This window comes from Mytilus galloprovincialis, chromosome 13 (genome assembly GCF_965363235.1).
Source record: "Mytilus galloprovincialis chromosome 13, xbMytGall1.hap1.1, whole genome shotgun sequence".
Lineage (NCBI taxonomy): Eukaryota > Metazoa > Mollusca > Bivalvia > Mytilida > Mytilidae > Mytilus > Mytilus galloprovincialis.
Window position 1 is genome coordinate 12,519,446 of NC_134850.1, and position 20,817 is coordinate 12,540,262.

Here is a 20,817-nt window from a genome sequence, read left to right on the forward strand (position 1 = left end):
AACCCATTCAACCGGAAAACCAAAGGTCTAACCTATATATAAAGCTAGAAACATGTATAAATTACATAAACAAAAGACAAGTTTTACTTGTTCAGGTACTCTTAATTTCCTGTGCTTGTCCCGCATTTTTCATGTTTAGGGCCCCCTTTTACCACCCTCTAACATTAGTCATCAGAGTCTAAAAATATGCAAGACTACTTCACACATTATTTAAAATATTAGATTTGTCATGTGTGAAAAAGTAAAATTATTTTAAATCATTTTTTTTTATTTAAAATCGCAAAAAAAGGTGATCCTTGTCAGTTTTGATTATGATGCTTGAGCAAGCATTTATACAAACCTTTAAACTACTAGCCTTGGGAAAATAGCTCTACAACTTTTCTTTAACGTCTTGTTAAGATCAAGATTTGCTGTAATCTAAATTCATCTGGATAAATGATTTCAAAATTATTTGTAATGTGCAATAAAAATGGTCTTCACAAGGCAGCAAAGAAAAGTTTGAAAAATTAATGATTACCTTATTGTATATTATGGATGTTTTATATGATTTGAAATTTTATTTTACAGAGAAACATCCCAAACCCAAGTACGCCACCTGCCTCCACACAAACATCTGCAACAACACCAGCAGCCACAGTGACAACTGCTAACCAGATACAATCTGGAATCAATTTGGTAATTAGCAAATTTAACTGTATATATAATGTATGAAAACAGAGGTTAACAGTCCCCTTTGAGCAGAAAGTGCAATATTTAAAGACTATATATGTCAAACATTTTATTGGACATTTGATTTTTCTTTTTCCTGAAATGGAAAATTTTCAACTTCACATTGTTAATGCGTTTGGGATGTGACAGAAAAAAAGACATTTTTAGTAGTTTGAATATGTGAAAACAAGTTGATCTTATAATTAACACAAATGGTTTTATTGGCCTGACAAGGCCCTGTGCACAACACCTCTGTTTTTATTTTTGAACTTTTTTATATATATGTCATGTAAAAGACTGGCTTGAAAAATAAAATGGGTCTTATTTCAATTTAGCACATTACATCATATTACAAATGTCAACTTTCAAGTTCGATGCATTTCCTTCAAAAACTCTGGTTTTAGTGAACATCATTTGTGTGTTTAGGGGCATTGTCACTTCTGTTCCAATGTTGTAAGAAAAATAATTGAAAAAAAAATTGCTATATTGCACAAATTTATTGTCAAAATAAATTCTCATAATTGACAATCAGCACTGCTGTCATTAAGGGGTTGTGATTAAGTACTTAATTACAAAACAAGCTTTATTTCGATTTTATCCTGCACAATGACGATTACTAAGTTGCTTGATGAATGGTAATAGTGCAGGGATACTGGCGACCCCCTCTTTCTGGTATATGATGTCATATAGGCGTGCATAATTGACAAGTTTTTCCCAGTGACGGATGAACATGAAAGTTGTCTATCCATTTAGTATCACTTAACTCAACATGTTTGAATGTATTGGTTTTCTGGAGTTGTTAATATCAGAAATAAATGAAAAATGTAATTTAACAATTATCTATTTTCCAAGAAAAATTTTATAACAGTGCTTATTTGATATGACATAGGAAATATATTGATTTTGTATTATTCAAGTGTTATGGACATGGTTTTTATCAAAACTGTTTTCTGCAGAACACAGTACAGAATAGATCAAGAGCTCCACAAAGTTTGACTTCTACTCCCTCAAATTCAGCTCTATCAGTGTTACCAGATGAATGGATTTCATTAGGCACACCATTGGTAATTATTTTTGTTTACAATATGTTTAGATGCAATTCCCTCCCACCCTCTCCCACAGGAACTGGTTGTTAAGGTTTACCCATGTCCTTCTGTCTGTACACCTGTTCATCCAAAAATTGTTTCTGTTCCTTTACTTTAGTTAGCCTCAACCAAATATTCAGAATTTTATGCAAAATTCTTATTTCCAGAAAACATAGATTAGGTTCAACTTTTGGTAATGTCTTTTCTTGTTCATGAGTTATGCCCATTTGTTAAGACAAAATTGATGAATTCATCGTTTCCTATTTCTAAATGTTAGTTGCATTATTCAAATGATATGAAGAATGCTAATTACCACAAAACACAGACCAAATTTAAATTTGATTGGTTTCTCTATAACTGTTATTGAGTTATGACCCTAATATGCAAATAATAAAGGCCTCATATGTGCCTTTATTTGGACACATTCTCAATTTGCTTTAAAACAGCAATTTGAAATTTTTTCTGCTGTTTCAGATAATTATAAGCTTTGATAAGTTTTATTTTTATATATTACTTTGAATAATACAGAGTCCATGATATGCTTTTATTATATAAAGTAGGCATATATATTCTGAATATCAAATCTATGTTGAAAGGTCACCGTACGGCCTTCAACAATGGGCGAAGCCCATACCGCATAGTCAGCTATAAAAGGCCCCCATAAGACAATGTAAAACAATTCAAACGAGAAAACTAACGGCCTTATTTATGTAAAAAAATGAGCTTTGCTTTACTGTGTAAAGTGATTTCATTACCTTTGCTTATCAACTTTCTTTTGTAACTTATTGTTGGGGTGAAAAAGGGGTTTGCATCATACCCAAAATAGTACTATACACTGCTAAATAGGGTAATATGATTTATTTGACATTAAAGATTTGTGTTGATTTGAATTTGGCATATTCCTTTAAGTTCAATAAAACTTAATTAAAAGTATTACATTCCTTATACATATGAGAAACTCATTTTCAGATCTCAGCAAATCCCCGGTCAAGACTTATCACGGAGCATGCAGGATATAGATTTTGCCGCTTCCCTTGCTATTGACAGAGAAAAGGTAAGTTATCTTTATTGCAAATGTATGTAAAAAATCTGATTTTTAAAACCATATCTGCCATCACATCAGTAATTTATCATTAAGGATAGTTAAAAGGATATGGGTATCTTTTAAGAGTAGTTTGTGACTTTGATGCTTTTAAAGAATTTTAGGAGCTTTAGTAGTTCATGTAGTTGCCATGTTTGGTACCGGTAAATCTTTTTTGTGGAGTGACTGTTGTTAAACGAATGTCAGTTACTCACACTTAAATTACAAACTCCTGGTCTATTGGTCTGTTAGGTCACCAGTTATCTTGGCTTAGATTTTGCTTAGCACAACATTGTATGCAGTATTGTTAAGTTATGTTATGCATATTATTGAATGATAACAAATTTATATGATATCTCTAAAATTGAACTCAGAAATATGTATAAAAACCATGAAATAGGAACATGATACAAAATGAACTTTATTGACCTTTTTTACTAATTTTTCACAATTTTAAAGTTCTAATTGATTTTTATACGACCGCAAAATTTGAAAAAATTTTCGTCGTATATTGCTATCACGTTGGCGTCTTTGTCGTCCGGCGTCCGAATACTTTTAGTTTTCGCACTCTAACTTTAGTAAAAGTGAATGGAAATCTATGAAATTTTAACACAAGGTTTATGACCACAAAAGGAAGGTTGGTATTGATTTTGGGAGTTTTGGTCCCAACATTTTAGGAATTAGGGGCCAAAAAGGGCCCAAATAAGCATTTTCTTGGTTTTCGCACTATAACTTTAGTTTAAGTAAATAGAAATCTATGAAATTTTGACACAAGGTTTATGACCACAAAAGAACGGTTGGGATTGATTTTGGGAGTTTAGGTTTCAACAGTTTAGGAATTAGGGGCCAAAAAAGGGCCCAAATAAGCATTATTCTTGGTTTTCGCACAATAACTTTAGTTTAAGTAAATAGAAATCAATGAAATTTAAACACAATGTTAATGACTACAAAAGGAAGGTTGGTATTGATTTTGGGAGTTAAGGTCCCAACAGTTTAGGAATTAGGGGCCAAAAAGGGACCCAAATAAGCATTTTTCTTGGTTTTCGCACCATAACGTTAGTATAAGTAAATAGAAATCTATGAAATTTAAACACAAGGTTTATGACCATAAAAGGAAGGTTGGTATTGATTTTGGGAGTTTTGGTCCCAACAGAATAAGGGGCCCAAAGGGTCAAATTAAACTTTGTTTGATTTCATCAAAATTGAATAATTGGGGTTCTTTGATATGCCGAATCTAACTGTCATGACTGTGTATGTAGATTCTTAACTTTTGGTCCCGTTTTCAAATTGGTCTACATTAAGGTCCAAAGGGTCCAAAATTAAACTTAGTTTGATTTTGACAAAAAATGAATCAGTTAGGTTCTTAGATATGCTGAATCTAAAAATGTACTTAGATTCTTGATTATTGGCCCAGTTTTCAAGTTGGTCCAAATCGGGGTCCAAAATTAAACTTTGTTTGATTTCATCAAAAATTGAATAAATGGGGTTCTTTGATATACCAAATCTAACTGTGTATGTAGATTCTTCATTTTTATACGACCGCAAAATTTGAAAAATTTTTCGTCGTATATTGCTATCACGTTGGCGTCGGCGTCGGCGTCGTCGTCGTCGTCGTCCGGCGTCCGAATACTTTTAGTTTTCGCACTCTAACTTTAGTAAAAGTGAATGGAAATCTATGAAATTTTAACACAAGGTTTATGACCACAAAAGGAAGGTTGGTATTGATTTTGGGAGTTTTGGTCCCAACATTTTAGGAATTAGGGGCCAAAAAGGGCCCAAATAAGCATTTTCTTGGTTTTCGCACTATAACTTTAGTTTAAGTTAATAGAAATCTATGAAATTTTGACACAAGGTTTATGACCACAAAAGAAAGGTTGGGATTGATTTTGGGAGTTTTGGTTCCAACAGTTTAGGAATTAGGGGCCAAAAAAGGGCCCAAATAAGCATTATTCTAGGTTTTCGCACAATAACTTTAGTTTAAGTAAATAGAAATCAATGAAATTTAAACACAATGTTTATGACCACAAAAGGAAGGTTGGTATTGATTTTGGGAGTTTTGGTCCTAACAGTTTAGGAATAAGGGGCCCAAAGGGTCCAAAATTGAACTTTGTGTGATTTCATCAAAAATTGAATAATTGGGGTTCTTTGATATGCCGAATCTAACTATGTATGTAGATTCTTAACTTTTGGTCCCGTTTTCAAATTGGTCTACATTAAGGTCCAAAGGGTTTAAAATTAAACTTAGTTTGATTTTAACAAAAATTGAATCCTTGGGGTTCTTTGATATGCTGAATTTTAAAATGTACTTAGATTTTTAATTATTGGCCTAGTTTTCAAGTTGGTCCAAATGGGGGTCTAAAATTAAACTTTGTTTGATTTCATCAAAAATTGAATAAATGGGTTCTTTGATATGCAAAATCTAACTGTGTATGTAGATTCTTAATTTTTGGTCCAGTTTTCAAATTGGTCTACATTAAGGTCCAAAGGGTCCAAAATTAAACTAAGTTTGATTTTAACAAAAATTAAATTCTTGGGCTTATTTGATATGCTTTATCTAAATATGTACTTTGATTTTTGATTATGGGCCCAGTTTTCAAGTTGGTCCAAATCAGGATTCCATATGAAATATTGTGCAATAGCAAGAAATTTTCAATTGCACAGTATTGCACAATAGCAAGAAATATCTAATTGCACAATATTGTGCAATAGCAATTAATTTTCAATTGGAGTTATCTTTCTTTGTATAGAATAGTAGTTGATAATATATGTTGGAAATTTGCCAGACATGACTATGATGTCATTTTCTATTTTTATTTGCCAATAACTTTTATGTAAATGACTTCATTGGAAATTTGCCAATATAAAATGTTGCTGATGAAGCTTTTTTTCCTTATCTTATCTAAAATGTTTTTAGATAATGTATGTTGGACATTTGCCAGACATGACTATGATGTCATTTTCTATTTTTATTTGCCAATAACTTTATGTAAATAACTTCATTGGAAATTTGCCAATATAAAATGTTGCTGATGAAGTTTTTTTTATTGTTTTATACAATAAACAATGTATATTCACTTTTACTACCAACCAATCTTTACCATTCAGTGATAACAAGCACTTTATTTTACATTTTAATATTTTATGATGTATTTAAAAGAGTAGTTATTGTTGCAAACTCCATTAGAAATTTGAATTGATATCAGTTTCGGAAAAAGGGAAACGGGGATGTGAAAAAAAAAGGGGGGGGGTTAAATTTTTCTCATTTCAGATTTCATAAATAAAAAGAAAATTTCTTCAAACATTTTTTTGAGAGGATTAATATTCAACAGCATAGTGAATTGCTCAAAGGCAAAAAAAAACTTTTAAGTTCATTAGACCACATTCGTTCTGTGTCAGAAACCTATGCTGTGTCATGATCAACTATTTAATTTTAGATTTAAAAAGTTTGAAGAAGAAATCTTTAATTGATTTGTAAAATCTTGACATTTGTTTTGTGTAAAAAAAAACCATGTAATGTCAAAAATTTGATCACAATCCAAATTCAGAGCTGTATCACGCTTGAATGTTTTGTCCATACTTGCCCCAACTGTTCAGGGTTCGACCTCTGCGGTCGTATAAAGCTGCGCCCTGCGGAGCACCTGGTTGGTCCTGTTTTCAAATTGGTCTACACTAAAGTCCAAAGGGTCCAAAATTAAACTTAGTCTGATTTCAACAAAAATTGAAATCTTGGGGTTCTTTGATATGCTGAATCCAAAAATGTACTTAGATTTTTTATTATGGGCCCAGTTTTCAAGTTGGTCCAAATCAGGATCTAAAATTATTATATTAAGTATTGTGCAATAGCAAGTCTTTTCAATTGCACAGTATTGCGCAATGGCAAGAAATATCTAATTGCACAATATTGTGAAATAGCAATTTTTTTTTTAATTAGAGTTATCTTTCTTTGTCCAGAATAGTAAGCAAGAAATATCTAATTGCAAAATATTGTGCAATAGCAAGATTTTTTTTTAATTGGAGTTATCTTTCTTTGTCCAGAATCAACTTAAATCTTTGTTATATACAATATACAATGTATATTCACTTTTTACTACCAACTGATAAATTAAAATAATCTTTACCATTCAGTGATAACAAGCAGTTTTTTTACATCTTAATATTTTATGATGTATTTAAATGAGTAGTTATTGTTGCAAACTGCATTAGAAATTTTAATTGAGATTAGTTTTGGAATAAGGGAAAGGGGGATGTGATTAAAAAAATTGGGATCAATTTTTCTCATTTAAAATTTCATAAATAAAAAAGAAAATTTCTTCAAACATTTTTTTGAGAGGATTAATATTCAACAGCATAGTGAATTGCTCTAAGAGAAAACAAAAATTTTAAGTTCATTAGAACACATTCATTCTGTGTCAGAAACCTATGCTGTGTCAACTATTTAATCACAATCCAAATTTAGAGCTGAATCCAGCTTGAATGTTGTGTCCATACTTGCCCCAACCGTTCAGGGTTCAACCTCTGCGGTCGTATAAAGCTACGCCCTGCGGAGCATCTGGTTAGCTCTTATACTTTAAAATTACCATTCATTGGAAGATGATGACAACCCTATGTATTTATTGCATGTCCAGAATATTTTCATAATTTTTTTGTATTTTCTCTATAGGACTCCAGACAACAAGCAAGAGTACGCAGAATTTTACAAAGGACAGAAAGACAGCGTCTGAGGGATACAAGGAAGGAAGACTGGAGATGGTATGTTCCTCCATTTCTTAAATACCAAATGTTTAATAACTGGTTATGTAGTCAAAATATTTCAATGTAATTGTTTCTTTTCCTTTCTGAAAAGCTTTACAAGTATTGGCAGGAGGTTATTTGCTAAAATGTACCGTTAGATAACCATATACTAGTATGTTTTGGGACAAGAATGTCACTTTGATCATGGAAATCTTGTCATTCCCTTTTCGAAAATCTTTGTAAGCTATGGAAATAAAATTATTATCTTTAGCATATCTTTTAAGACGTTCTTAATAATGTCAAAGAAATAATACATTTACATATACATTAGTAGGTTCACAAATATATATCTGGCAGAAAAGTAGTTTCATTTATCAAACATTTACATGACTGCCCAAATTGTTGTAAATCTGCCTTTTCGTGTAGTGAAGCTGAATGCATATCTGACATTAATATCAAATTTCTTAGACCCAACACTTTATCAATTCTATGCTTACATTAAGATTTTAATTAAGATGATTTGGTAAAATTTATAGAAAAATGGTAGTTTTAGTCCAATTCTAGATGTCATTGTCAGTGTTTTATAAAAAATAATGTTCTATTTCACGTTCTGTCACTCACTTAGACAACAGCATCAAAGCTTGTTGAACTGAATTTGGATCCAAAATAATATTTCATTTTCATGAAAGTGATTTAAATGTAAATAATATTATTTGTAGATTCATCTTGAGGTTATAGAGGAAATTTCACAGTTGAGACAACAGTCAACAGTTGATGACCTTGTTACTATTGTGTTAGTTCTCCCAGATCAGAAAGAAATCAGAAAAACAGTTTCAAAGCAGACAAAATCGGAGGTACTATTTCCAAATATATTATTGTAGCCTTTTATAAATATTTATTAAATTTTTGCCTATGTGTGGCCATGTCTAAAAAAAGTAAATAGGTTGGGTGGTCTTGATTGCTAGTGAGAGAATTACAAAAACAAAATGTTGAAATTTAGGCAAACATAGGTAATAAACATAACACTACTGTGTAGTAATTTCCATAAAAAAATGATCATCATTGAGGAAAAAATCGAGTGCAGATGTCTGGTTTTAGTAAAGGTGTACTTAGAATGCAAAATTATTTTATACTATTAAATACATCTTCTATGACAATAATGAAAACAAAATCTAAATAAATATTCTTTATATTTAATCCCCAAAATATATACAATAAGAATCATGATAAGCGTTTGGATTTGTTACATGATTACATATATATAAATGGTAAAAAATGTCAAGGAAGATTATTGAACTAACTTATCTTAATGCTAGCACAGGATGAATCCTTTTACAAACGACCGACAGTTGCAGTGGCATCTTTAGACATGCTATTTCCTCTTTGCTAATTATCGATTTTTATACACCTGCCATATCAAAGAGTATTTAAGTGTTACCCTTGTCTTTTTACAGCTTTAGAGTTATGCCCCCCTTTTACAAATGGAATAATTTGTGAATTTTTCGTTTCTGTTCTCTTACATAAGTTTGCCCCTACTCAATGTTATGAAACTTATAAACAATGCTTATTACTATCAATTACTAATTTGTTAAAGTCCCTTTTACAGTTCTTGAGTTGTGTTCCTATATTATGCAAGCCTGGGCATCTTCTGCCTCCCATGAACACACTCCCCATTTATTTTCTAGATGTTAAGAATTCAGCTCCCCTAAACACATATAAAAAGTGTTTTCTTCATTCAGTTGGTCTTTAACTAGAATTTTTGGCATAAAATTAATTTTTTAATATTTAGGATTCCAAATTATACTCAGGTATTTTTTTTTTTTCAGACTCTACATCTTTATGTTGAAGCAACAACAGAGATGGTGTCAGCAAAATTGATTTATTGTGGTCAGGTGCTAGGAAGACAACAACAACCACTTGCTAGTTTTGGCATCACTGGTAGTTGTCGTATGAATGTAGAAGAAGCAGTTTTAGAGGTATTTGATATGTTACTTATGAAGACTTAAGTCGGGCAACTGTGATCTGACAATATTTACATTCACTCTTTCCTGGAACTTCCCCAAAATTTTCATGTTAAAAAATTGTGTCTCTAAAAGAAAAATGAGGGAAACTATTATAAGTTATATGATTCGCTATTGACCCCCTACGGATCCATAAAGTGTTAGTAAATTGCGTAGGGATGAAGCCAGAGGCTGAATCCTCATTGTTTTTTATTCACCCTCTATGATCCGTAGGGGGTCAGTAGTTAACCTTATAAAGAATTTATTGCACACTGGACTCGTTCTACAAAACTACACCGCAACATTAATAGATGATGTCACCATTAACAGTAGACGTGATGTCATAAACCTGCTATGAATCCAGAAGGGGTCATCAAGTGACTGCTTTAAACCAATCAAAACTTGACAATTTACCAGCGGTGCGATAATTTACAATAGTTAACCAAGAAATTGACATATAAAAATAGGGAGATGTGGTATGATTGCCTTTAAACCAGCTATCCACCAAATTTCAATTGAAGTGAATGTAAGCAATTCTATGCAACTGTATGGCCTTCAACAATGAGAAAAACCCTACCATACTGTATGAATTGGCTCTAAAAGTCCTTGAATTTTACCACATTTGGGCAGAAGTATTTTTATACAACAGACCAAAAACAGAAAAAAACATATTTTAGTAACTATACTTTCAGAAACCTTAATTTTGATTGTTTGGACAACAACTCTTCAGGTTATACAAAACTGAGTTTTATCATTGCAATGTTGAGAAATTAACGCTTATTTTTGAATGCATGGCCTAAGAGACTAACTATCATCAAATTTTATTCACTGTACATACACAAATGTATTTGTCAAACCTGTCTTGTAGGAATGATTTCATATTTTGATAAAGCAATCTATATTATATACATTTTAAATTTGTAAGTTTATAATGAAGTCACTTCCTGTTGGTGGATGTTAAAGTGCAAAAAAGAAGCATTAGACCAAAATAAATCAATAGACCACTATATCATGAAACTGAAATAATATTTTTTCCTGGTTGTAACTTTTTAATTGCTTTCTTTCAGGAATCAGATGAAAGTGACTTAGATGAGGTACTAGAAGCTGAGCCAGTGAAAACTTTGCACATTTCTGGTGAGATTTTATTTATATTTTTAAGAAATTCTTCTACTAGTGTGTTTTTTTTCCAATTTCAAAAAATCTTGCCTTTTGTAGAAAAGGACAAAGCTACTCCAATTCAAAGTGTTTATTTAAGTTTAAACATATGTGTTAAGGGTGGATTGGGAAACAAGTTATTGCATCTTTTAATTATATTAATCTCTTTCCACTTTGTGGGTGTGAGTGCTGCCTTGTAGCGGCATTACCCTGCTCTTCTTTTGAATCTACAAAGTTTTCATTTATGTACATGAGATATTGTTCTCTCTCTTTAACATTGGCCTGTTAATTATTGTCCCCTATCATTGTTTCATAAACCATAAAAGAATCAAACAGGAAGTTTTGTGTTCCTTGGCAGATCCAATGCGGGGCTTGGGCCCCCCTTTCTTGGGAAAAATTTGGTTGATTATATAGGGAATCATTGAAGCATGACTGGAGCCCCTTCCCCCCCTTAGAAAAAGTTTTGGATCCGCCACTGTTAGCTTAGTTTAAATAATTTATTTATAGTGGATTGGGGAAACAAGTTTTGCAACTTATATTAATCACTTTCCACTTTGAGGGTGCATTAGTTCTGCCTTGTAGTGGCATTAGCCTACTCGTATTCGAAATCTACAAGGGTGTCTTTAACGTGCAAGAGATATGGCTCTCTCTAACACGGGTCAGCCATTATTGTCACTTTCCAATGGACTATCATCGTTTCCTTTAGACCATACTGTAAATGGTGTGGAGGGAGAGCCTATGCGTTAACTACTACACCACTGCTCTCAGATAAATTCTTTAACACATATAAAAAACTGTTATTTACATAATAGATCTGGAAAAACTGGTCATTATTGTGATATATGGACTGCCCACAGGACAATGGTATTGACTAAGATAGTGATAATAACTGAGCCGATGGCGAAGTCATTATCACTGCCACTGTCACAGTCAATACCACCGTCCTATGGGCAGTCTGTGTATCACGATAATGACCAGTTCTTCAAAAACTATTATGTTTATTTCATTGAGGAACCATGTTTTTAAAAATTCTCATAAATTCAAAATGTCCGAAAGCAAACTTGAGTAGTTGTGTGATTTCTATGGCAAAGATTGAAGACTAGTGGTAGTAATACTGCCATTCATTTTAATGCATTTTATCATGTAAAAATTTGTTTTTTTGGTCTGTTTTGTTCTGTTAATTACCAATAGAATTTATTACTGAAGAATAATGAATGTTGTCCCTTTTTATCCAATAAGAGAATCTTATTCTTAATCGATATGAAATAAAAATTGATATATGGTTCAAACTTAATGAGAATAAAAGAATTCTACTTACAACTGTGTTGTCATTCTGAAAAAAGAACTTATTTTGTGTGAAATTTACATTAACATTTACTTTCAAAGATAAGAAAGTACGGTAGATGTGATATGATTGTCAATGAGAAATTTTAATCTGTAAAAAGAAATGGAGCAAAGCGAAAGATCTTTTGTTGTGTCTGGATGATTTATAAGTTTAAAAAATTAATAAAACCATTCCATCTTAAATAATATTTTTTTACCTTTCAGATATTGCTGTCTTAGAGGAGAGAAGAAAAAGAGTGCAGTCTGCTCTACTTCCTTCAAAGAAAATTACCGTAAAGAGAGAAAACATAGTTGAAGATCTAATGGACCAATATAGATTACATCCAGACACAGTCCATCACCGCCTGGAGGTTGTTTTTGAAGGAGAGGAGGCTGCCTTAAATGTGCAAGGTGTTACAAGGGAGATGTTCTCGTGCTTCTTTTATGCCATGATTGTCAAATTCTTTTTTGGACACTGCCACAAAATTCCAACAATGGATCATCGTCATTTATTTAATGGGACTTATGAGGTAATTGGGAAGATCATCAGCCATGCCTTTATCTTATGCAACTATATTCCTACAACTTTATCCCCTGTTGTCTATATCTTGGCAGGTACAGGTTGTGTTTCTGATGCACTTTTATTAACATCCTTCATGCAACATGTGAATGAAGCAGAAAAAAACTTGATAAAACATTTGATGTCAGCTAATAACTTTGTTTATATGCAAGAGAAACTTTTAACCTAGTGTCATCTCATAGTGTGCGGGAGCTGCCAACAACAGCCAACTTTAAAATGGTCATAACAGACATTGCAAGAACAACACTGATTGCTGCTCCCCTTTATCCAATTTCTTGCATAAAAAAAGGTATGGACTGCTATCCATTACTCTGGCAGGGTGCATCAGAAACAGTAGTTGTGAATTTATTAGAGCAATACCATCCAACTGCAGATAAGATCATTAACAAAATACATTACAACCATTCGGAAGAACCAACACTAAACCTACTCGAGGAACGTGCCAAAAATTATTTTGAACATTATATATTATAAATGCAATTGAATAGATCGCAGATTAATGCACTTTTGAGATTCTGGACCTCAGCTGATACCCTATGTATTCCCCAGTTGGAGGTTTCCTTTAATTCAACAGAAGGACTGCAAAGAAGACCAATAGCAAACACCTGTGCAGCAACCTTACAAATAAGTAGACTGTACTTTTCAAATGAAGACTTATCTCAAGAATTTGATATTTATCTGAGTGATTCATCCTCTAAGGTTTTTGATTCAGTGTAAAATGGAAAATTAAATTAATGTTTGATTTCATTGTAAAAATTTGTATGTTCATGCATTATTGTATTGTGAAAAAGATATTAGTTATAAACAGTACTGTAAGGTTGGGGAATGTATATAGAAAGAAATCAGAATTAAATTGTGCAGGGTATTTTTATTAAATACATAATTTATTAGTTTTCATAGTTTGACAAATATTTTATACTGATTTTTACAAATATGGCAGTAATCCACTTTTCAATTATTATCAGTCAAATTTAAGTTTTTACCAAGTATAAGGGGAAAGCATCAACTAATACATAAATTGGTACCAAGGTTTGAAATGATGATAATTATCCAGTAAATTTATTTTTTAATATGTAAAGCACTTGAAGTAAAAAAAAGTTTAAATTTTTTACATTTGTTGTACAGGCATGACATATGTCTCACGGCAGAGAATGGGTGTATTTTTTATCTTTAATATCAATCGTCCCCTGGAAAACTCATCTATTATTGCTTTTTTATACCAAATATTTTTAACATATTTAATGGTTATATTCTGCTGGACAAACAATGTTTGTAAATATTTAAATGGTTGTGATGATCTATGTTTTATGTAGGTTTTTTCTATGTACTTGCAAACAGTGGTGTCCGACGTATGATTGCATATTTCAAGTTATTTTTTATTGATTTTATGAGCGCTATTGTTCAATTTTAATTTTTATGTGAATGACAATCATAGGACAACTCAAGATGATTTCAATTATATGTTTCTCAATTTCGTAATTGTGTGTAATTTGGGCTTTCCAGAAATGAAAAGTAACTATTGGATTAATGTGTCACCTGACTTGCTAGCATTCATTTATGGCAGATAGCCCGACGTTCACTATCCATAAAATTATAAACAAAGCAGTAAAATAAGCTTAAGGTCAGCATAAGGATAAATAATGGAATATTAGTAGCAGTCTTTCTGTACAGTGAGAGCTATCTCCCAACACATTGGACACCACAAATGAGAATTTAAACTGTATATTTCTTATGCACTATGATATTTTGTACTGTATGCAAGTATTAGAATTGTCAGTATTTATTATATCAAATATATTCAAACAGTTCAGCAAATAAAACTTTTAACATTGAAATGAAATTCTATTTTTATTAATCTTGAATACATAAAACAAATAAGAGGTGTTTACACTGGTAACTGAACAAGAGAACGCTCGTTCAAAATTAAAAAGTATTGAAAGCCATTAGTAACAATTGTAGTACAGTAAGTTGAGCAACAAAAAAATACCAGGAAAGCCATTTAGTACACATACACTAACCAAACAGAGTAACTATATATTAAACACCATGACTGACATAGTTTTACACATATATGGCATGCCCAGGGAAGCAGATAATGCATTTTATGAGTGTTCTCGTGTAAACTGCCCAGTATATATAGGACATGAAACTTTCGGGATAGCTTACAGTATTATACATTTTAATTATACCAGATAGAGTGCACACGCTGAAATGTCTCGCCTTCTTTACTTATCATTGGAATTGTGTTGATAGTCCTAAATATTAAGCTTTTATACTACGACTAACGTAAATTAAGAAATTTTTGTTAGGTTTTTATTATTGCAGAAAATGAGAAAATGACACAAGAACATGAAGAATTTAAACACGCATTTTGAAATATTTTATATGAATTAACCAGGATTTTTCTCCAAATCGTAAAAAAAACCATCGCATTGAAGTCTAAAATAACAAAATCGCAATTAGAAAAGCACGCAATAATTTCAGAATTGACAGAATCGCATAAATTCAACTTGATCCAAGAAAATGAGGTCAAGCAGGAAATAAATGTACCTTTTACAATCATTCAATACACTAAACATAGATGACCTATTGCTTATATTTATTAAGAATAAGACTTGACCAATAAAACAATTATTTACCAATCAACCCATGACAATGATGTCAAGGTCTGATGAACCATGCCTGGCAGAGATGTAACCTTAACATTCCTCCATACAACAAATGTAGTTGACCGCTTCTAGCTTAAAATAAGAATGAGACCAAAAGCACAAAAAACTTAGCACTGAGGAATGAGGTCAAGGTAAAAAAAAACCTGCATGACTGACATGTACACCCTAACAATTTCCATACACCAAATAAAGTTGACCTTTTGCATATATAGTATTTGATAAAAAATCTTTCCATACACCAAATATAGTAGACATTGCAAACAGGTGTAACACCACTAACTCGAGCCCTACTAAAAAGCACATACCAAGGAAGTAGTACACATTTAACACAAAATAGTGACTACACATGAATGTAGCTATCTAAATATGTAGAGTATATATATGTATTTTTGGTATCAAATGATTAAACTTAAATCTTCTATAGTTGTATTGCTTCATTCTTTCATATGTACTAAACAATACTTGTAATTTAATACTGATAAATAATAAAATATTATTATTCAACAAATGGTGTACAACTTGAATAGTTTTGCTACGTATTAATGGTTTTGATGTTCTTAAAGATACTACTCAAGATTAGGAGTGTGACTGTCAAAGGCGAAAACTATAGTTCAATGGTTTCACTTTTTTGAAGTATTTAACTGCACACTTATTCTTATTATTGTCATTATACTTTGGACCAATTTTGTTTATGGTAAAAAAAATATAACTTGGGATGTGTTTTAAACGAAACTGAAACAATATCAAGACATACATTTCATACAGCTTGGAAGGTATAGTATCTGTGAACCCGCAACACAGATGGCGACTTAACTTCCCATACATGTAATCAAGTATCCAATGCTATTACTGATATGTTATGTTTATAAAATAACTACTGAAAACCCTACCACAATAATTAAAATAAAAGCATTGCATCCAAGTTTCCTGTGGTAAGAAGTGAAATATTTTTTTTTTATTAGAGTACAAATGTACTCAGTAGTCCAGTTTTAGTTGGTTTCCTTGAAGGTTTTCAAAAGGATCCAAGAATATGTCACCGTTTGGGTAAATACAATGCGACAGTAACTCAACAATAGAGTAAAACCAAAAGAAAGCTATGAAAATATCAAAGTACTGTCTTTCCCAATAAACGATTATGGTATCTAATGCAATATGGTTCTTCTTTTTGCCTTGCAAGTCTTTGCATGAAAAATAACACATTTATGTCATACAAATGCTGGTCAGATTACCTCCACATAGCTTTGAAATAACTATCAAATGTTGATTATTGTCTAATGATAATGTACCTTCATTTTAAAGGTATACTGTGCACAAAACATAACAGGCCACGATATTCTTGATCCGAGGTTACACAAGAGTCAAGATGACAGACAGTGTTATTACTATGTACTAGTAGTACAAATTAGTAGGTACTTATTTCAAGATGTAGGTGTTAAAAGGTCACTGTAAGCTAGTTCCACTTTGCTTTGTTTCAAACACTGACAGGAGTACCATGGCTGTTTTTGAAAAGTTTAAAAGAGGCTTGGATGTAAAATGATGTATGCCAATGTAGAATGTCTAAGTGACCCATTTTGTATATTGCTTGTAATTGGTATAATAAAGCATATATGCTTACAGACTTGATTTGACTGTTTGAAATTAACCATGAAATGTTAGATACATACACCCTACACACTATTACTGCCTTCTAAGACTGATAAGAACCACATATGATGAGAATGAAGTACAAACTTAACAGCAAATATACAGAAGAAACATTAGACCAAGAAATTTATAAAAGACTGGAAAGCAAATTTTCTCAGAATGAAAGAAACATTAATCAGGTGTTAAGTGTGTTGATCACTGCATCTATAACTGTAAGATAATGCTGCTAAAATTGATGAAAAGCTGCAACCCTATCTAATCACTGAGAATTGCTACACTGTTAATTTATAAGCAGCACATAATCAGTAACAAGAAAGGCTGTTAACTTGTTAATTTTTGACAGCAGTACTTTAAGAAGTTAAAATGTTTACTCCAGATTTTTTAAGAAAATAAGAACTACACAAGAGAAAAAAGAAAACTGCACTTCCATTAGACCAGTACATCAAGCCCTTATAAAGAAATTAACATTCTGTCCCCAACTACTTTACATACAACTCTCAATATTACCCTCATCTACTCAATTTTCCTTTTTCTCCCTATAGAACATATATATCCATACATACTAACTCTCATTATTTACCCTCACCCTTCCTCCATTTCTCTCATATCCATACCAACCTTAACCACCTATGTTAGCCTATTCTGTGTGTTAAATATCCCCATGAAAATGTGTTAGTTGATGAAAAGATTTTAATCATGAAGTACCAGACATGGAAGAATGAAAAAATCAATACTGAAAAGAAGATCTAAACTTTTCAACATATACATTATTTTTTTTTTAATATTGAGCCAATTTGGAGTTGTAGTTTTTATTTCAATATTAAATGGTTATCATTATTTTGAACATTAAGGTAACAGCTGTTGTGCCTGCCAGAAATTGGTTCCTTCTTTTGTCCTTTTTATGATCCATAAATAAGTTAAAATGGTCTCAAATGTTATATTGTTATTATTTATTTTTGTTAAGATATTTCGTTATTCACACCCCTGTTAAATTCCATCTGGTTCCATTGTAAGTTATCCGTTTGTTTACATATGGTGTTAAAGTACATTTCTGGAATGTCACCGGAAATTGATTGTTTACATGTCGTTTATGCATGTTGAAGGGACTCCAAAATTAGTAGTTTACGCTCGTTATGTAATAATTATGACTTGATGTTGTAGAAATCATAGAATTGTGTACTTCTATATTGTTTAAATACTTATTTATATATGTATTAGCTCTCATACTGTAGTTTTAGTCTACTTTCACTTTTAACTTGCAGTTCAGAATGTCCATTTTTGTCGGGACACGAACCACTTCCATTGGGAATTTCACTTACATTATATTATGTCACGACTTTTATCCTGCATTACTAACTTTGTAATACATTTATTTATCCATCTAGTTAGGTGTGGATCTTTTGTGAAGTCTGAATTATTTGTAATATTGTGCATAAGTGCCCGGAGGATACATAGAACCACCATCTTTGCGCAAATCAGCACGTTTGCCCGGAGATCGCAAACCGAATTATTTGATTGGTTAATATTATTCTATATATAAAGCGACGTCAGCGTACTCGTGACGTCATTCTTCTCAGTTCACTTTCTTCAGACACGTTAATTTTAGTCGCATAAAGTTTAACTTGTTTATTTCTTTAATATGTCGCAGCAGAATATTTCTTTAGATGTAGCGATGGTACGTTTGCGTGGATAGTTTATAATTATGCCTTTTTAGGTATGATCTTTATTTGAGTGTTTCTTTTAAAAGAAACCATTCTTTTACTTTGTTGGCACCGGGAGTCAAACTGTAAATTGCACCGGGTGCATTAGTATTTATTTAATAGTTCCGTGAATTATTGATCCGTTAGAGAAAAGTTATGAATATAAATTACATTTTATATTTAGATGATTTTACCAATCAACTGATTCTTTTACTGCATTTAATCCGTTTATAGCGGTATTCAAATTTAGCGGTGCTTCCAAGTTTGGATTTGGCACATCTATTTTCGGTGTCTCTGCACCGTATAAGGCAAAATGTATATACATTGCTGAGGCAATGCACCTTGATAAGAGATGACCATTTATTACTAAATTGTAAACCTTGGTGCAACAGCACCTCGTTTTTATACTGTCACTTGAACCTCGGGTGCACAGGAACTTTGTAACTGAACCTTGGTCAATCGCACCTCATTTATATACCTTAATTGAACCTTGGTGCAACCGCACCTCCTTTATATACCGTAACCTAAACCTTAGGTGCAATTGAACCTCAGGTGTTTATGCACCTCATCGGAAATATAGCAAGTAACCTATGAGATTACCTATGAGATTGATAAATCTCATACCTTTATAAGTTTTATGTATCCTCTTGGGACTTGTTCTGTTTAAATAATGTCATACAAGTTTATAGTGTAATTATTTACTATTGTCAAACTGCATAAATTCATGTTGTGCCTTACTACTGAAATAAACAGGGTGTGAACTTTTATCAGTTTTATGTCTCTGTGAAGCCTAAACAGTTGGAGTTATAGCAACAGATTGAACCCCTTTTAGAAGTATATATTCAATATATATACACCCGTTGGTATGTCGTCGTCCCATAAGTGGTCAATCCCTGACTGGAGATACACGCCTGTGGTGGCGACGCAACACAGCCAAAGTTACAATAAGCCAAAATGTGTGATGTAAATTTATGTAACAATAATTACTAAGGCTACGGTTACATTACGTTATTGTTAGATGAAAAACAGCAATGTACGCTAGATTGATTAAACTTAAATCTTCTATAGTTGTATTGCTTCATTCTTTCATATGTACTAAACAATACTTGTAATTTAATACTGATAAATAATAAAATATTATTATTCGACAAATGGTGTATAACTTGAATAGTTTTGCTACGTATTAATGGTTTTGATGTTCTTAAAGATACTACTCAAGATTAGGAGTGTGACTGTCAAAGGCGAAAACTATAGTTCAATGGTTTCACTTTTTTGAAGTATTTAACTGCACACCTACTCTTAGTACTGTCATTATACTTTGGACCAATTTTGTTTATGGTGAAAAAAATATAACTTGGGATGCGTTTTAAACGAAACTGAAACAATATCAAGACATATATTTCATACAGCTTGGAAGGTATAGTATCTGTGAACCCGCAACACAGATGGCGACTTAACTTCCCATACATGCAATCAAGTATCCAATGCTATTACTGATATGTTATGTTTATAAAATAACTACTGAAAAACCTACCACAATAATTAAAATAAAAACATTGCATCCAAGTTTCCTGTGGTAAGAAGTGAAATATTTTTTTTTTATTAAAGTACAAATGTACTCAGTAGTCCAGTTTTAGTTGGTTTCCTTGAAGGTTTTCAAAAGGATCCAAGAATATGTCACCGTTTGGGTAAATACAATGCGACAGTAACTCAACAATAGAGTAAAACCAAAAGAAAGCTATGAAAATGTCAAAGTACTGTCTTTCCCAATAAACGATTATGGTATCTAATGCAATATGGTTCTTCTTTTTGCCTTGCAAGTCTTTGCATGAAAAATGACACATTTATGTCATACAAATGCTGGTCAGATTACCTCCACATAGCTTTGAAATAACTATCAAATGTTGATTATTGTCTAATGATAATGTACCTTCATTTTAAAGGTATACTGTGCACAAAACATAACAGGTCACGATATTCTTGATCCGAGGTTACACAAGAGTCAGATGACAGACAGTGTTATTACTATGTACTAGTAGTACAAATTAGTAGGTACTTATTTCATGATGTAGGTGTTAAAAGGTCACTGTAAGCTAGTTCCACTTTGCTTTGTTTCAAACACTGACAGGAGTACCGAGGCT

The 20,817-nt window shown here is 31.9% G+C and overlaps 1 protein-coding gene across 1 annotated transcript; it reads left to right on the top strand.

Moving 5' to 3' along the window:
• Positions 1–564: 564 nt before the first annotated feature.
• On the top strand, positions 565–15,187 carry LOC143057762 (uncharacterized). Its single transcript, XM_076231151.1, has 8 exons — positions 565–675; positions 1,665–1,772; positions 2,763–2,847; positions 7,576–7,623; positions 8,325–8,459; positions 9,432–9,581; positions 10,673–10,739; positions 12,309–15,187. The coding sequence occupies exons 3-8, from the start codon at positions 2,800–2,802 to the stop codon at positions 12,830–12,832; spliced, it is 972 nt and encodes a 323-aa protein (XP_076087266.1). The 5' UTR covers positions 565–675; positions 1,665–1,772; positions 2,763–2,799; the 3' UTR covers positions 12,833–15,187.
• Positions 15,188–20,817: the final 5,630 nt, after the last annotated feature.

What these genes read in the sequence shown, in the direction of transcription:
- LOC143057762 (XM_076231151.1), top strand. Translation starts at nt 2,800, where the DNA reads ATGCAGGATATAGATTTTGCCGCTTCCCTTGCTATTGACAGAGAAAAG. An exon ending in CAAAGCAGACAAAATCGGAG is followed by an intron (nt 8,460 to 9,431) that starts GTACTATTTCCA and finishes TTTTTTTTTCAG; the next exon opens with ACTCTACATCTTTATGTTGA. An exon ending in GAAAACTTTGCACATTTCTG is followed by an intron (nt 10,740 to 12,308) that starts GTGAGATTTTAT and finishes TTTACCTTTCAG; the next exon opens with ATATTGCTGTCTTAGAGGAG.